Raw genomic sequence first — 16380 nt, forward strand, 5'->3', positions numbered from 1 at the left:
CACTCATGGATTCCATCGTGGACAGACTTGATCTGGACACGGTGCTGGACCTGGAATAGAAACCAGACGTCCTGTTTTATGTTCATGCTCCCAAAACCTTAAAAAAAGTCATTAGTTTTAAATATGGGACCAAGACTTTTTTATCTAAATACTGTTCTGAATTTTATTTTTGATTTTTAAACAACAGACATCCAATATGCACTTTGTGTGTCTGTTGAACATTTCATTTCAAAATCATGGGCATTAATAATATAATAATTAATATTATATAATAATCATAATAGAAATGTCATTAATTGAAAGGCTTTGGATTTTGGCACATTGCTGTTGGGATTCACTTCCATTCAGCTACGAGAGCTTTAGTAAAGTTCGGATGTTTACCAGTAAGGCCCTTTATCTAATTATTTTTTCTAATTTGGATGGGGTCAGGGCTCTGTGCAGGCTGTTTAAGTCCTTCTGCACCAAATATTACATTTTTTTTAAATAAAACTTTCCATCATTCCTATAGAAACACAAATGTTGTGTAGAATTAAGTTTCCTTCTCACAGAAACTAAGCAACCCAGTCCAAACTATAAAAACATCCTGTCCTATTTATCCTTGTTCTTCAGGCCTATTGTACTGAATCAGGAAATTAGGACATTTTTTTTGCACTTTTGCATTTTTTTTTTTTTGAATTAAACTAAAAATAATTTCTGGGGTCGAAATGGTTTTGAGGTAAAATAATAAGGCAAAATTTTTTCAGCTCCAGAATTAAACAGACTTTTCTGTTTTCATTGTTTTTTTGGGGGGGTCACTGAGCAGTGAAAACTAAATATGGTTAAAATATATTATTGCACACAAATAAAAAAAGCATTTAGTGCATCAGAAAATGTGCCAGATTTGTTGAATTAAACTGATCTGATAGTTGGTAAAGCAATAAGCCACGAGAGGCCGTACGTTACTGTGATTTTAGCACGGGGACGACGTTTTTGGCATGACGCGAAGCGGAGAGCCTAAAACTTCTTTCCCCGTGCTAAAATCGTAACAGTAACATACGGTCTCGAGTGGCTTATTGCTTTTATAAAACGGCGGTCAACATAAAATATAATAAATACAACAATGTTTAATTCATAAATGTATTTATTGTGTATAAACTTACAATAAAGCGTTCTTCCGCGACGCAAAATAGTTCGATTAACAGTGTTGCTAGGCAACATGAGGGCGAAAATAACATTAATTTTTTCTTTTCAGTGGCGTATTAATATGGAATGATGTGAGGTGGTCATAGGTGTGAGTTTATCGGGGATTTTACAACGGCTTCGAACGCGGCTCAGCCAGTCAGATTTTAGGACCGGAACTATCCGTTTTATAATAAAGAATTGATTCTAAACATTTCCATTTCAATACCAGAAAATGAAAGCATGTATATTTTACTACTGCTTCTCAAGAACGGTGGATTTTTGATTGAAAAAAACGAGGTAAAAAGATGTTTTATGACACTGCCATGGTGTCTCTAATGCCTGGTTCACACGACACAATTTTTGCCCTGATTTTTGCTCGCCGATTGGTCGCCGCTAGATGTGGCAGCTCGGAGGCAACTCTGCGTTCGCTCGGGGATGGAATGTATTAACCTCCACTCAGATTCATGTATCTTTCCTACTTAATTTAACGCTGCACATCGGCGCACACACAACTTTGATCGCTCGCTTCTTGTTGACGTGCACTTTTTTTTGACGTGGTATCATTAAACCCCTCGTCACTTACAAACGTAGTTTGGGAGAGCAGAGAAGCTCGCCTGCGATTCCAGTTGGTGATGGATGGTGTAGTGTGTGACCCCCCATCACCCATCAGTCGTGTAGTGTGAAATACACAGAAAGACTCCCGATTACAAGAGATCCAGTCGTGTAGTGTGAACTGTACAGAGATCTGACAGCTCTGAAAGTCGTGTAGTGTGAACTTGGCATAAGTAAACCAGTACAACCAGTTCTACTTAAGAAATGTGATAATGAGTATTGCATGCATATTCTTATTTATATGATCCTGTTAGCAATGGATGGGGCTGTAATAAAGAAACTCACTTATTATTAGTGCATCTTTTTCTTTTTGTTATTCTTTGTTTGTTATCTTCAACTACACAAAATAGATGTAAATTCATCTCTGTGATTTATTTTTCTATAAAAAACATTATTGTTGACGATGCTCACTGTCTCTAAACAGAAATACACTATAGACTATGCAGACATACCTGGTAAAAGGTGCGGCGAAGCTTGCATTCGTGGTTTGACATGAAATGGACATGAAATCTGAGTTCGTTCCCCATGATGTTTCGTGCGCTGTGAAGATTTTGGTGGGTTTGATTTGCCCGGCGCCCGGTTCAGGCTGGTACAGGGGCTGAGGGGTGACGTCCTTCCCCGTTTCATCTAAAACCTTACGGAATAATAATTTAAAAAAGCATGAAGACTAGTATAACCAGGATTAGTAGCTTGTGCATGAGTTTAAACGGTGGTTACCTGTACAGGGTGTTTATGGGGTTGAGTGGAGCTTTTCTCAAAAACCTTACTGTCTCCGGCTAAAGTCGAGCCCCTCCGGCTCACTGAGGCGTAAACGCTCCGGGTGTTAGTGGAACCGTGGCTGATGCGCCGTGCTCCCGATCCTGACGACCTAAAGAAAAAAGATGATTATTACTGTGATTATTATTAGTGTTGTTAACAATAATAGAATATTAATAATAATATAATATTGATATTGTTGTTTTCAAACGTATTTGGGTATTTTTTTAACAGAAAAGGCTGTTTGATGCCAGATATTAAAATATATGTAAAATACAGGTACCTTAAAGGTCTTTATTGTTGAGTGTATGTTCAGTTTCTGTATCTGTACTGTTATTTGTACACTGTTTTGAATTTGAATTGTTTGTAGTGTGTACTTTCATTGGTGTATAATGCTACTGGGGCTTTAATTTCCTTCTGGATCAAGAAAGTATCTATCTATCCATCTGTCTATCTGCCTGCCTACCTGTCTATCATCTATCTATTTATCCGTCTGTCTGTCTGTCTGGCTGTCTGGCTGTCTATCTACCATAAAAATACCAAAAAATACTGGACCAATGTATGTATAATATAGAGAGAAAACGTTCTGTAATTCACTTTAAAGAATTAGGCCTGTTCTACAGTATTAGAAAATCGTTTTAGCCCTTTTTAAGTTAAACTAATCATAATGCCACAGGTCCAGATGGTTTTGAGGTAAAGTAATGCACATTTTTGGAGCCCCGAAATTAAATTAAACTAACCAACAAAATCTACATGTGGTTAAAATGTATAATTTCACATAAATAAAAAGAAGCATTTACAGCATTAAATAGAGAAAATATGTTTCAATGTTAAATGTTCTATTACTATTAATATTACTGGTAATATTATAATTGTAGAAAGCACAATATACATAGCTATATCGCTAACTTTAAAATATAAAACATGTAATAATATGGCTTGATCAAGCCGACTTAAGGAGACAGAGATTATAACTATTGTATTATTATTACTGTCATTGTTATTGATGTTTATAACATGGTTGTTAACAATAATAAAGTATTTTGGTTTTTTCTGTTGCTATTGTTGTTAAACTTCTTTGGTTATTTTTTTAACATCAAAAAATGCTGTTTGATGCCAGAGATTAAAAAACACATTGATAACCTTAAAACAATCACAAAAAATGGCCAGAAATATTCAGACCAATGACGTTAATGTACCTGGTACATGCAGGAAAATACTCTCTAAAGAATTAGGCCTGTTGTACAGAGTTCGTACATCTTTAAATGTCACTTTTATTTAAACTAAGTCAAAATGTCACAAGTTTAAATAGTTTTGAGGTAAAATAATAAAACACATTTTTAGATCTCCAGATTTAAACAGACTTTTTTCCAAAATTAAAAATTGAGACAGCTTTTTTTTATTTATATCATTGTTTATTTGGGGGTTTTAAATAAAACAAACCAGTGAAAATGTAATATGGTTAAAATATATTAGTTTACACCAATAAAAAGAAGCATTTACAGCATTACATAGAAAAATATGTATTTTATTATTATTAATATTATTATTATTATATAAAGTACAAAACTTGTATAACTTTTATAATGTGTAAACATTTAATAAGTAAATAAATACAAAAATAAGCGTAAAAATATGCAAATTATTTGATAGCCTTAAACTGGGCTGCATCTCAAACCGCACACTAACTATCGGTTTGGGACGCAGCCTTAGTGTTAACACACAGTGCTAATAATTCAAACTTCGAAATACTAAACAAGTATTTTTTATTTATAATTGAATAACTTACTGCGGTATTTTTACAGCAGGTCTGACTGGCCTTGTAGTTGTTTTGGACATGTTTACTATTGTAATTATTTTTGTTTTATTTTGTTTTTAGCAGATTAGCACTGACATTAGCACCGCTCGCGTTAAATGTGTTCAAACTGAAGTAACCATGGTAACAGACTCAACCGCCAACTTCCACTCAACTTCCACTAGGTGGCAGCGATACTGCTCACTGCGCTTACATGTACTGCTGATTCAACTGAAGAAAAGAGGTTGTATCTCAAAAAGCCTACTTTTTATAATAAAGGGCACTAGAGAGCAGGCACTAGTTATTATTTCTTTAAAGTGTGTAGTGTACTTAAATAAGCAAGAGTGATGCAATTGAAATGCAGCCTGTATGCAGGTAGACTTGGGCAGTGGGTGCATTATGCCGAAAATGTGACATTTCTGTAGGTCACACTTGATAAATCATTAGATTTAGAGAATAAATATATTTAATAAACGGTAAGTTCACTTGTTTTATTGTTGTGAGTTTACTTTCGCTTTCTGAATAACGTGCTCTAGCTAACTAGTTAGCTTTATGCTTTATGTATATGTCAGTGTAGTAAACGTTGCAGAGACTGAACATTAAGTTTATTCGATTCAGATTAAACCCAAATACTGTATTTATTTTATATAACAGCACTTTACTGCATGATTTATTCCTTAGTTATTCAGTTATATATACAAAATAGCCCCAATAGTGTATTTATTTTATATAAAAAACACTTTACTGCATGATTTATTCCTTAGTTATTCAGTTATATATACAAAATAGCCCCAATAGTGTATTTATTTTATATAAAAAACACTTTACTGCATGATTTATTCCTTAGTTATTCAGTTATATATACAAAATAGCCCCAATAGTGTATTTATTTTATATAAAAAACACTTTACTGCATGATTTATTCCTTAGTTATTCAGTTATATATACAAAATAGCCCCAATAGTGTATTTATTTATTAAGTAATTAAAACACATTTCGTTTGTCTCACCCACCACCCATCAGAACTGTAATGAACTCTTAAGTTTCCTTATAAAAGTTTTATACATTATATAGTCAAGCACATGGACACCCATTCTAATTGAGTAATGATTAAATGATTGATTATGGGTGGCTCGGTTGGTAGCACTGTCCCCTCACAGCGAGAAGGTCCTGGGTTCGATTCCTAGGTGGAGTGGTCCGGGTCCTTTCTGTGTGGAGTTTGCATGTTCTCCCGTGTGTGTGTGGGTTTCTTTCGGGTGCTCCTGTTTCCTCCCACAGTCCAGAGACGTGCAGTCAGGGTAACTGGAGAATTTAGTAAAATTGCCTGTGATGGCAAAAAAAACTGTGATGGACTGGTGAATTGGGCAGTAAATTGCGACCCTGACCGTAATAAAGCGCTGGTAAAACAGACAATGAATTATTTTATTTATTTATTAGGATTGTAACGTCATGTTTTACACTTTGGTTACATTCATGACAGGAACGGTAGTTTCTCAGTACACAAGATTCATCAGTTCATGTCAAACACGGTCATGGACGATTTTGTATCTCCAATTCACCTCACTTGCACATCTTTGGACTGTGGGAGGAAACCGGAGCTCCCAGAGGAAACCCACACAGACACCCGGACCACCCCACCTGGGTATCGAACCCAGGACCTTCTTGCTGTGAGGCGACAGTGCTACCCACAGAGCCATCGTGCCGCCCCACAACGAATGAATTAAATGTACTGATCCCCAAATGAAGATTGCAGTGTTACCGCAGCAATTCACAAACATCACAGACACATCTGTATATGGCACAAATAGACTTAAGGTAGTTTATATTGAGAAGAAATAAAGAATAAATGTAAAATGTCATTAAAATGACTAAAAAACTAAACAATTAAAGATGAAATGGTGTGATTTAAATATTATGTGCCATGGTGCAAATGAAATAGTACCATGTGCTAGGTAATTATCTGTCAGAGGACACGTCTCCTCTCTCCACGCCAGTCTGAGTCTGTATAAATCACCACTACGATGGGCAGGAATGATTACGATTGGCAGAACATCCAACTGATACCAGTAGATCGTGCACACGAGGCAGAAGTACACTGTGCCAGTCCCATCGCAGGGCTTCGTCCATTCCTAAGTTATAGCCAGTCATGTCTGTGTAGCTGATATCCATCCGGTTAGTGACCGGTTAGCATTCTCTCTCCCCAGACAGACGCCTTTACGATGGAGGTGTTGACGTTCCTCTGCCGACACAAGTCCTCGCTCCCCAGAACACTCAGCAAAGTCTGCAGAAGGAGCCACCACTGTCGATCGCATTCCTCTGTGCACGTCCCCCCCAAACCGGTGGCTCCCACACCCCTGGTGTCGCGTCTCTTCCAGCCCTCGAACCTGCGCGAGGGTCAGGACACGGGGGACATGACGTGCCGCAGCCAGAGGCTGATGATGCAGGCCGGCCTCGTTCACCCGTCCAACCCGGGCTGCTTCTACTACCTCCCCGCCGCCCTGCGCTCCCTGGAGAAGCTGGTCAGGCTGATCGACCAGGAGATGCAGGCCGTCGGCGGACAGAAGGTGGACATGCCGGCGCTGTGCGGGGCGGAGCTGTGGAGGCGCAGCGGACGCTGGGAGCTCATGGGGAAGGAGATGTTCAGGCTGCGGGACCGACACGATGTCGAGTACTGCCTCGGGCCGACGCACGAGGAGGTCGTAACGGAACTGCTGGCCTCTCAGAGCACGCTGTCCTACAAACAGCTTCCGCTGCTGCTCTACCAGGTATTTCCGATCGAATGATGTTTATTTTTATTTACTTTAGTAAATTAAAGGGTATAAAATGTAAAATGTGCATAATATAAATATAAATATTTGATTCGCAGGTCACGCGGAAGTTCCGCGACGAACAGAAACCCAAGTTCGGGTTGCTGCGCGGCCGAGAGTTCTACATGAAGGACATGTACTCGTTCGACGTCAGCGAGGAAGCCGCTCTCCGCACGTACGACTCCGTGTGCCACGCCTACGCCCGCCTGCTGGACCGCCTCGGCCTGAGTTGGGTGCAGGTCCAGGCCGACACCGGAAACATCGGCGGGACTCTCTCACACGAGCTCCACCTGCCGGCGGACGTCGGCGAGGACCGTCTGCTCGTGTGCGGGAGCTGCGGATTCTCGGCCAACGTGGAAACCCTGGACGACCACGAGACCTGCCCGCGGTGCCACGAATCCCAGCTAAACGAGTCCAAGGGCATCGAGGTGGGGCACGCGTTCTACCTGGGGACGAAATATTCGCGAGCGTTTAACGCCACGTTCGTCAGCGCTCAGAACAAACCCGAGGTGACGGAGATGGGATGTTTCGGACTCGGGGTCACACGTATCCTCGCCGCATCCGTCGAGGTCCTCTCCTCCGAGGAGGGCATCCGCTGGCCCGGGCTGCTGGCCCCCTATCAGGTGTGCGTCCTGCCCCCTAAGAAAGGCAGCAAGGCTGGCGAGGCCGTCCACCTGGCTGAGGAGCTGGTCCAGACGTTAGGGAGCTGTTTACCTGACCTGAAAGGAGAGGTGGTGCTGGACGACAGGACGAATCTGACCATCGGGAAGCGGCTAAAAGACGCCAGGATGCTGGGCTACCCGTACGTGGTGGTGGTGGGGCAGAAAGCCACGCAGGAGCAGCCCGAGTTCGAGGTCGTGTGTCAGAATACGGGCGAGACCTTGTTCCTGGGTAAAGACGCCCTGCTGGACCTGTTAAAGGAAGTGGAAACTATATGACACGCCCGAGATACCAGTTTGAGCTTTGTATGTGATATGTGAAGTGAAGAAATGATTAATAAAAGTCGTAGTTGGTGCAGATTGTGGCAAATTGTGTACTTTTAATAAACATGTTCTTTTTAAAAGTGTGATTTCTGTAAATATAATATTCACGTTTTATTTTCTTGGTGAGGTCAGGCACTGCATCAATGTTCCGTTCCATCATCATCATTCCAACCTACATAAGCATCGTTGCAGACCACGTTCACCAGGTTTGAGGAGCACAACAACCAGACCAATCTCAAACCAATCGAGCATCTGTGGGACGTGCTGGACGGACAAGTCCGATCCATGGAGGCTCCACCTCACAACTTACAGGAGTTATCTGGAAGGATCTGCTGCTGACCGCTTGGTGCCAGATACCACAGCACACCTTCAGGGGTCTAGTGGAGTCCATGCCTCGATGGATCAGGGCTGTTTTGGAAGCAAAAAGGGGGCCATCACAATATTAGGAAGGTGGTCATAATGTTATGCCTCATCGGTTATCAGCCATAACATTAAAACCACCTCCTTGTTTCTACACTCACTGTCCATTTTATCAGCTCCACTTATCATTAGTGTGTGTTGTGCTGGTATGAGTGGATCGGACACAGCAGTGCTGCTGGAGTGTTTAAACACCGTGTCCACTCACTGTCCACTCTATTAGACACTCCTACCTAGTCGGTCCACCTTGTAGATGTAAAGTCAGAGACGATCGCTCATCTATTGCTGCTGTTTGAGTCGGTCATCTTCTAGACCTTCATCAGTGGTCACAGGACGCTGCCCACGGGGCGCTGTTGGCTGGATAGTTTTGGTTAGTGGACTATTCTCAGTCCAGCAGTGACAGTGAGGTGTTTAAAATCTCTGATTCACTCATACCAGCACAACACACACTAACACACCACCACCATGTCAGTGTCACTGCAGTGCTGAGAATCATCCACCACCTAAATAATACCTGCTCTGTGGGGGTCCTGACCATTGAAGAACAGCATGAAAGGGGGCTAACAAAGCATGCAGAGAAACAGATGGACTACAGTCAGTAATTGTAGGACTACAAAGTGCTTCTATATGGTAAGTGGAGCTGATAACATGGACAGTGAGTGTAGAAACAAGGAGGTGGTCGGTGGAGCGTGTACACCGTCGGGGTCTCCAGCAGAGGAAGAGGAACTGGCTATGACTAAATTAATAGAAAAGAAAATGCAGAAATATCGAGTCTGGCTGCAGACCTGCACTCACCGCTGGTGTAATTCTGACTCCAGACCGCATGGTGGCAGTAAAAGCCAGGCTTTAAATGACGTTCAGCGTGACGTCATCTTCAGGAAGTAGCTTTAATCCCACGTGTTTCTGTGTGCGTGTTTATTGCTGTTTATATTTGATGCGGTTTGTGTTGCTGCGTGATTATTAGAAGAGAATTAAGATGCATCAGACCGAGGACAGTGATGATGATGGCATGGACGAGTTCATGGAGAAGTTTAAAACTCAAAAATATAAAAACGCCTTCAGTGAAAACAACTGGCAGGAGGTAAACAACGTGATTCTGTTCATAATTACTACTGTTATTACTGTCTGTTAACGTATAAAACTCATCTTACAATTAAAAACAACTGACAGGAGGTAAACAGTGTAAAAACTACTGATTATTACAGTAATCACTGCATATTAATGTATGCAGGAGGTAAATAACGGGATTCTGTTAATAATTATTATTGTAATTATTACTGTCTGTTACCATATTAAATCCACTGTACAATTAAAAACAACAGTCAGGAGGTAAACAGTGAGAATAACTGATTATTACATCCGTTACTATTAAATTGTTGAATTATTAACACATCATACTATTAAAAATACTGGCATGAAGTAAATAATTATTCTGTAATTACTGATTATTCCTGGAATTACTGCTTATTAACGTATACAATTTATCATACTAATAAAAACAACTGTCAGGAAGTAAACAACGTGAAAACTACTGATTATTACAGTAATCACAACTTAAAAACGTTCATCATACTATTAAAAATACTGACGAAGTAAATAACTGATTATTACAAGAATCATTGCCTGTTAACGTGTATAATTCATTGTACAATTAAATACAACTGGCAACTTAATTATTACTGTAATTATTGTTTATAAAATTATAAAATTCATTGTAGAGTTAAAAAACAACAGAGAGGAAGGGAAAAATGTGAAATTACAGTAATCACTACTTAAAAACGTTTAAAATTCATCGTACTATTAAAAATACTGACATGAAATAAATAATTCCATAATTACTGATTATTACTGTAATTACTGCCTATTAACGTATAAAATTCCTCATATTAAAAACAACTGACAGGAGGTGAAAACTACTGATTATTACAGTAATTACTACCTAATATTGTGTGAAATTCATCATACTATTAAAAATACTGACATGAAGTGAATAATGATTCTATAATTATTGATTATTACTGTAATCACTGCCTGTTATTGTATAAAATTCATCGTACAATTAAAAACAACCTGCAGGATGTAAACAACAGTTTTGTTAATAATGATTGTAATAATTTCTGTCTATAAACGTATAAAATTGATCATACTATTAAAAACGACTGTCAGGAAGTAAACACTGTGAAAACCACAGAATATTAACAGTTATTACTACTTAGTAACGTTTAAAATTCATCATACTATTACAAGTACTGACATGAAGTAATAATTATTCTATAATTACTGATTATTAAAGGAATCACTGTCTAATAATGTATCAGATTTATCATACAATTAAAAACGACCTGGCAGGGGAGGTAAACACTACTGATTATTACATTCGTTATTACTATTAAATTCCTGGATTATTAATACATCAGGTATACACAACTGGCAGGATTACAGCATTTACTGTCTATTAATGTATAAAATTCATCATACAATTAAAAACAGGAGGTAAACAACGTGATTCTGTTAATAATTATTACAATAATCACTTTCTTTTAACATATAAACTTCGTTGTACAATTAAAAACATCCTGTAGGAGGTTAACGATATGATTCTGTTTATAATTATTACTGTAATCACTGTTTATTAATGTATAAAATTCATTGTGACAGGAGGTAAACAGTATATAAAATTATTATACAGATTATTACATCCATTACTATTAAATTATTAATACATCCACTATACACAGAAAGAAGGGAAACAACGTGATTTTTTTTAACTACTGGTTATTACTGTCTTTAAATGTATACATTTTATAAACGTCATATTATTAAAAACAACTGGCAGGAGATAAACACTGATTCTGTAGCTACTGATTATTACAGTAATCGCTGCTTATTAATGTAAAAAATTCATCATACAATTATAACTGGACTCTGGTGCTGTCTCCTACCCAGATAACCTGTCGTACCACAGTGCTTCCCTCATTAACATTTTATTCTTTCACATTATCATCCATAATCATCGTGGTCTTATTAAAACAGGATTTATTTTAATTGTAGGAGTTCGATAAGATCCCGATGTTCATGAAGTCGGCTCCGGAGGAGATCGACCCCGTAAAGCATCCCGATCTGGCCTGCATCCAGTCCATCATACATGATGATGATCGACCACCGGAAGGTATCGCCCCTTGACCTGCCTGTCTGGCTGTAATTATTAAATAAACACTTTGTGTTTTTAAGCATGAGCACAGGAAGTGTTTTTGATGAGTTTTTATTACTATTATTGAGGATGTTGTGCTGTAATAAAGTAAAGCACTCGTGTTTCTCCTCCGCAGAACAAGCCAGGAGTCTGAAGGACGAGGGAAACGAGTATTTTAAGGAGAAGAACTATGAGAAAGCCGTGCTGTCCTACACGGCCGGGCTGAAGAAGAACTGCACGGACGCCGACCTGAACGCCGTTCTTCATACCAACCGCGCTGCCGCCCAGTTTCACTTAGGTAAGGGGGGTAAAAAGGGGGGTTATTTTTTATTATTATTTATTACATCTAATAAAAAGCAGGGCAGCTGTAGCCAAGTGCTTAAGGTACTCAAATAGTAATCAAAAGGTTGCTGGCTGAAGCCCCATCACCTCAAGGTCCTTACACAGCGTTGAGACTGGAAGCCAATTTTTGTGTGCTTCAGGCATTAGCCAATTATGCCTGCTAGGGGCGCCCAGCTGACCGGTAGCAGAGCCGAGGTCCGAGATTCGAACCCGGGAGTTCTTAACTAGGTTATGATTTGCATTTGAGGAGGGTATATTGATAGCGTACCCCTTCTTTTTGCCCATTCTTTTTCGCCTCTGTCTGCAAATCAGGGTTTTTACACAGCGTTTGAAGACCCCACCCTATTATAGTCCGGCCAGCCCGCCCTAGCAGACACGGTGGCATGTTTGCACTGCCAATTGTGCCCGTTAGATGGCGCCCAGGCCATCTAGGTAGCAGAGCCGAGACTCGAACCACTCGGGTGTTCAGAATCTTGGCACCTGGGCGCCCAAGTCTGGTTTTTGTTAACGAGGGGCGTCTGTGTTTGCCAGGTCGCCATAAGACATTATTACCAGGATTAGTGGCGCAATAAAAAATAAACAACTGGATTGTCCTTTTCTTTGTAGGAAACATGCGGTCAGCATTGAATGATGCATCTGCTGCGAGGAAACTGAAACCAGATCACATTAAAGCTATAATCAGAGGTAAACAACACACTACATAATAATAACATAATACTATAAATAATATAGCAGCATCGTTCTTAATTATATATTAATATATGTGTTGTGTGTTTAGGTGCTCAGTGCTGCATAGAGCTGCGTAATCATGCAGACGCGTTACGCTGGTGTGACCAGGGTCTCAGGATGCAACCCACCGATAAGAAACTGCAGGAGCTCAGAGCCACCGCCGACAAACAGAAGGTGAGTACGTTAAACCACGTTAAGCTTTATTCTGAACCAGAAGCGTTTTAGACTCTGGGAGAAGCTGATTCTGATTCTCACCATTTCTCAGAAGCTGGAGCTGTAACACAAGTTTAAAAGTGAAACAGGGAGGAGAATCCAGATAAACACAGATACATGTGGAGCTGTAACCATGGATCTGACGCTTATTCCACACTGATGCAGATTCAGATCAGATTCACACTTTGTTGATGATTTACCGCGATGTTTAAGCCGAGCTCTGAACAAAGCGGTTCTTTTTTTCTCTCTCATGCTGTGTTCTGTGTGTTCTGTGTGTTGGCCTGTTGCAGAGGGCGGCAGACAGAGACGCCCGAAAGGCCAAAGCTCAAGAGAAAAAACAGCAGGGTGAAAGAAGTGCATTACTGGCTGCTATTAAGGTACGAGCGTATATAAATCCTACGCTTAATAATAAATAAAACATCCAGGTGTTCACGCTGATCGACGTCGTTTTCATCAGGATCGCGGCATCAGACTTCGGAAGGAGGAAAAGCCCCGGGGCGGCGGCTCCGACAGCGAGGAGGACGGCGATGAAACAGGATCGAGTCTGGACGGACTGGGTTCTCAGGAAGCCACTGGAGCTCAGGTGTACCTGGATGAGCAGGGCGCCCTCCACTGGCCGGTTCTGTTCCTGTATCCCGAGCACCAACAGACCGACTTCATCTCCGCCTTCTGTGAGAACTCCAGGTACGACTTCAAGACTTAAGGGTTCGCATACCAGTGCACTCTGTAGCGCTGTTCCACTGGTGTTAAAATCCAGAATGGTTCTGTGCTTTTCCACTGCAGAATCACAGGTTCTCATTGAGAAGAAGTGGGAAAGACAAATCTACATATGTCCATTACATTAACCCTATAACGCCAAGCGTATCATATTTGATACATACGTTTTAGAGACCTCTACATCATCAGTAGGTGTATTGTGTACAATTTGATACGTGTCTTCTGCCCCCTGGTGGATTATTCATGTACGGCATAATTTATCATTTATTTTGTTGTAAAATCTAGTTGAATATGTGTGTATCATATTATATACAGCAGGTATTTAAGGCAAATGTCATTTTATGCAATTACCAGAGTCTAAAAACTAAAGGAAATTAAAAGTTAAAGGGGTTAAAGTTATGTTCTGTACATGCAGTAGACAATAAATTTAAAAAAATACATGAAATCCGGATGTATCAAATATGATACAAAACTCGTATATGCAAACACCAATTCCTGCCACGAATATCATAAATATGACAACATGGCCCCATTCTGGCCCCATAATCTCACTGGTCTGGAACCAACCAACCTGTGACGCAAGTGGCTGAAGTGCAGAAGGTCCTAGTGTCACTATAATAACAGGAGCACTAAACTTCTCTTCATTATTACTGCTCATAAGTTCCTCCACTAATCACATTCCTCACTCGCTGTTTTACTACAATAAGTCACGCTAAGTTTTGTGCACCGCCGTCACACTTCATAGGAAATAACGGCTCGTGTGAATGCGCCGGTGCTGAAGGGAATACGGTATTCCAGGATCGAGCATCTCCAGCATTAAGAAGCGTCAGGAAACAATAAAGAAGTAAAACTAAAGTGCAGCTTTTATTGTATTTTTATTGATGTGTAACTGTTAGTAATTGTATTTCAGTGTGTTTATATTATATTTGTGTTACTTTCAGTGTTTAAGTGTCAAAAACAACCTGATTATTTTACATGAGACTAAAATATCTGCAGCTCCACGGGACCATGGACGCATTAACAGGTTCCCCAAACGTCCTTATGGGACAAAATATTTTGTGTTCAGTTTTATAGATCACATAGCAGTCATGTTTGGAGAGGAGCTGCCACCGTGGGACACAGACAGAAAATATCATCTACTAAATCTTCAGGTCTGTTTGATTGGTTCTGTTAAGCTCCCCAAAATGTTTCTAAGCCTTCGTGCTCACCTTCCACTTTTGGTTCTAGGTGTTTTTTGAAGATCATGACAGTGGGCACCTTTACGAAGTGAATCCAGAGACCTCTCTTCTCCAAATCCTACAGCACCCACGGTACATTTACCACGTTTTTAACATTTATTTATTAAAATCAGTTCATTTTCTAGGTGACTGATGATTGTTTTTGTACTTCTGTATTTCTGTAGGTTCTCAGTGAAGGCAGGAACGCCGAGCTTCATCCTGCTGGTAACAGGATCAGCGTTTAGGAAACAGTTTCTATCAGGAAAGAAAGTCAGCATAGCAAAATGAGTAGCGTAATTATGCTCTTTAAGCTATGTTGGCTATACACTGTTCAGCCAAAAGTATGTGGACACATAACCACGACCTAACTGGACGTCCCGTTCCAAAATCATGGGTGTAAGTGGAGTGTTGTGGTGCTGGTCCTCACTTTGCAAAATGCTCTGTTCTTGCAGGGCTGTTCACAATGTTTTGAAGTGTGTCTGTAGGAATTTCTCCCCATGAGATACCGTAAGAGCATCTTTAAGTCCAAGCTCTCATGCTGAACACAAGGTTTTATTCCATTCTGGGCTGTTCAGGGCCCCTGAGTAAGGCCCTACACCTTAAATTGGTACAATTATGCCTGAATGCCGTAAACTTGCTCATCCGAGGGTGGTAGTGCCTAAGGGATTACTCATAAGTGCTGCAGTTACGCCCTCTGCTGGCTGACCGATGGTGCTGCACGGAGACGGGGGATAATGGAGATCGGTGCGTGCCACTAGCGGTCAGTACGGCACACGTGAGCAAGCGCACATTCAAACTGGAACAGGGAAGGTCCTGCTTGAAGTATATTTATTGTCAATCATTTTTATACACCTGTTAGGACCTGCGTGGCTGAAACGCCTCAATAATCGAAAAAACTCAATAATCAAAAGGGGCGTCCACATACTTCTGGCTCTATAGTATAGCAGCAGTGGATGAGAAAAAGCATTTCAGATCATTTACAGACTGAGAACGTTTCCCAGTGGGCTGTGAGTGCACCAATAAGAACAGAACTAAGTGCACAATGTATTTACCAGTGACTGTAACACCAGTTGGATAGATTTTAAATAAATTCCTTTTACTAATTTAACAAGATGTTGCCACTATTATTAATGTTCTTATTGGTTTGTTTTGCATTGTTTTTTGTACTGTACACATGAAACATTTGGCAGTGTTAAATGTTTTGAGTTAATGAGAAGAAACAGCCCAGGCTGCCCTGTTACTAATAATCTAATAATCTGTAGACCTTTATGCTGCCGCACTGATTCTTAGGAGTTTAGAAGCTAAAGGTGAGAACTTATAGGCTTTACAAGCTTCAGTACACTTCTACGAAAAAAATGATGGATTAAAAATACCACTTACCATATAGAAGCACTTTGTAGTTCTACAATTACTGACAGTAGTCCATCTGTTTCTCTTTTAT

The 16380-nt window shown here is 40.1% G+C and overlaps 3 protein-coding genes across 5 annotated transcripts in view; 2 read left to right on the forward strand and 1 right to left on the reverse strand.

Moving 5' to 3' along the window:
- The window catches only part of dnai4 (dynein axonemal intermediate chain 4), a 15685-nt gene extending 11229 nt beyond the window's left edge, over positions 1-4456 (reverse strand). The window contains exons 1-4 of the mRNA XM_062998064.1: positions 4319-4456; positions 2491-2641; positions 2226-2407; positions 1-50 (exon numbers count right to left, since the gene is read on the reverse strand). The exon at positions 1-50 is cut by the window's left edge and continues 51 nt beyond it. Coding sequence (XP_062854134.1) covers positions 1-50; positions 2226-2407; positions 2491-2641; positions 4319-4368 — 433 coding nt within the window. The 5' untranslated portion in view covers positions 4369-4456. The remainder of the gene's footprint in view (positions 51-2225; positions 2408-2490; positions 2642-4318) is intronic.
- An 80-nt stretch (positions 4457-4536) lies between these two features.
- On the forward strand, positions 4537-8152 carry pars2 (prolyl-tRNA synthetase 2, mitochondrial). Of its 3 annotated transcripts, none has more exons than XM_062998077.1 (3): positions 4537-4568; positions 6529-7089; positions 7191-8152. In XM_062998077.1, exons 2-3 carry the CDS (start codon positions 6544-6546, stop codon positions 8067-8069), a joined length of 1425 nt encoding a protein of 474 aa, XP_062854147.1. In that variant the 5' UTR covers positions 4537-4568; positions 6529-6543; the 3' UTR covers positions 8070-8152. The 3 variants fall into 3 exon arrangements, with proteins under 3 accessions (XP_062854147.1, XP_062854146.1, XP_062854148.1); XM_062998076.1 differs by lacking the exon at positions 4537-4568 and adding an exon at positions 4711-4800; XM_062998078.1 differs by lacking the exon at positions 4537-4568 and adding an exon at positions 4711-4800 and having other exon boundaries at positions 6533-7089.
- A 1269-nt stretch (positions 8153-9421) lies between these two features.
- Positions 9422-16050, forward strand: ttc4 (tetratricopeptide repeat domain 4). The gene is made up of 10 exons (XM_062998079.1): positions 9422-9612; positions 11583-11700; positions 11858-12019; positions 12670-12747; positions 12842-12966; positions 13296-13382; positions 13463-13689; positions 14789-14873; positions 14950-15032; positions 15125-16050. The coding sequence occupies exons 1-10, from the start codon at positions 9508-9510 to the stop codon at positions 15225-15227; spliced, it is 1173 nt and encodes a 390-aa protein (XP_062854149.1). The 5' UTR covers positions 9422-9507; the 3' UTR covers positions 15228-16050.
- The last annotated feature ends 330 nt before the right edge of the window (positions 16051-16380 follow it).

This window comes from Trichomycterus rosablanca, chromosome 6 (genome assembly GCF_030014385.1).
Source record: "Trichomycterus rosablanca isolate fTriRos1 chromosome 6, fTriRos1.hap1, whole genome shotgun sequence".
Classification (NCBI taxonomy): Eukaryota; Metazoa; Chordata; class Actinopteri; order Siluriformes; family Trichomycteridae; genus Trichomycterus; species Trichomycterus rosablanca.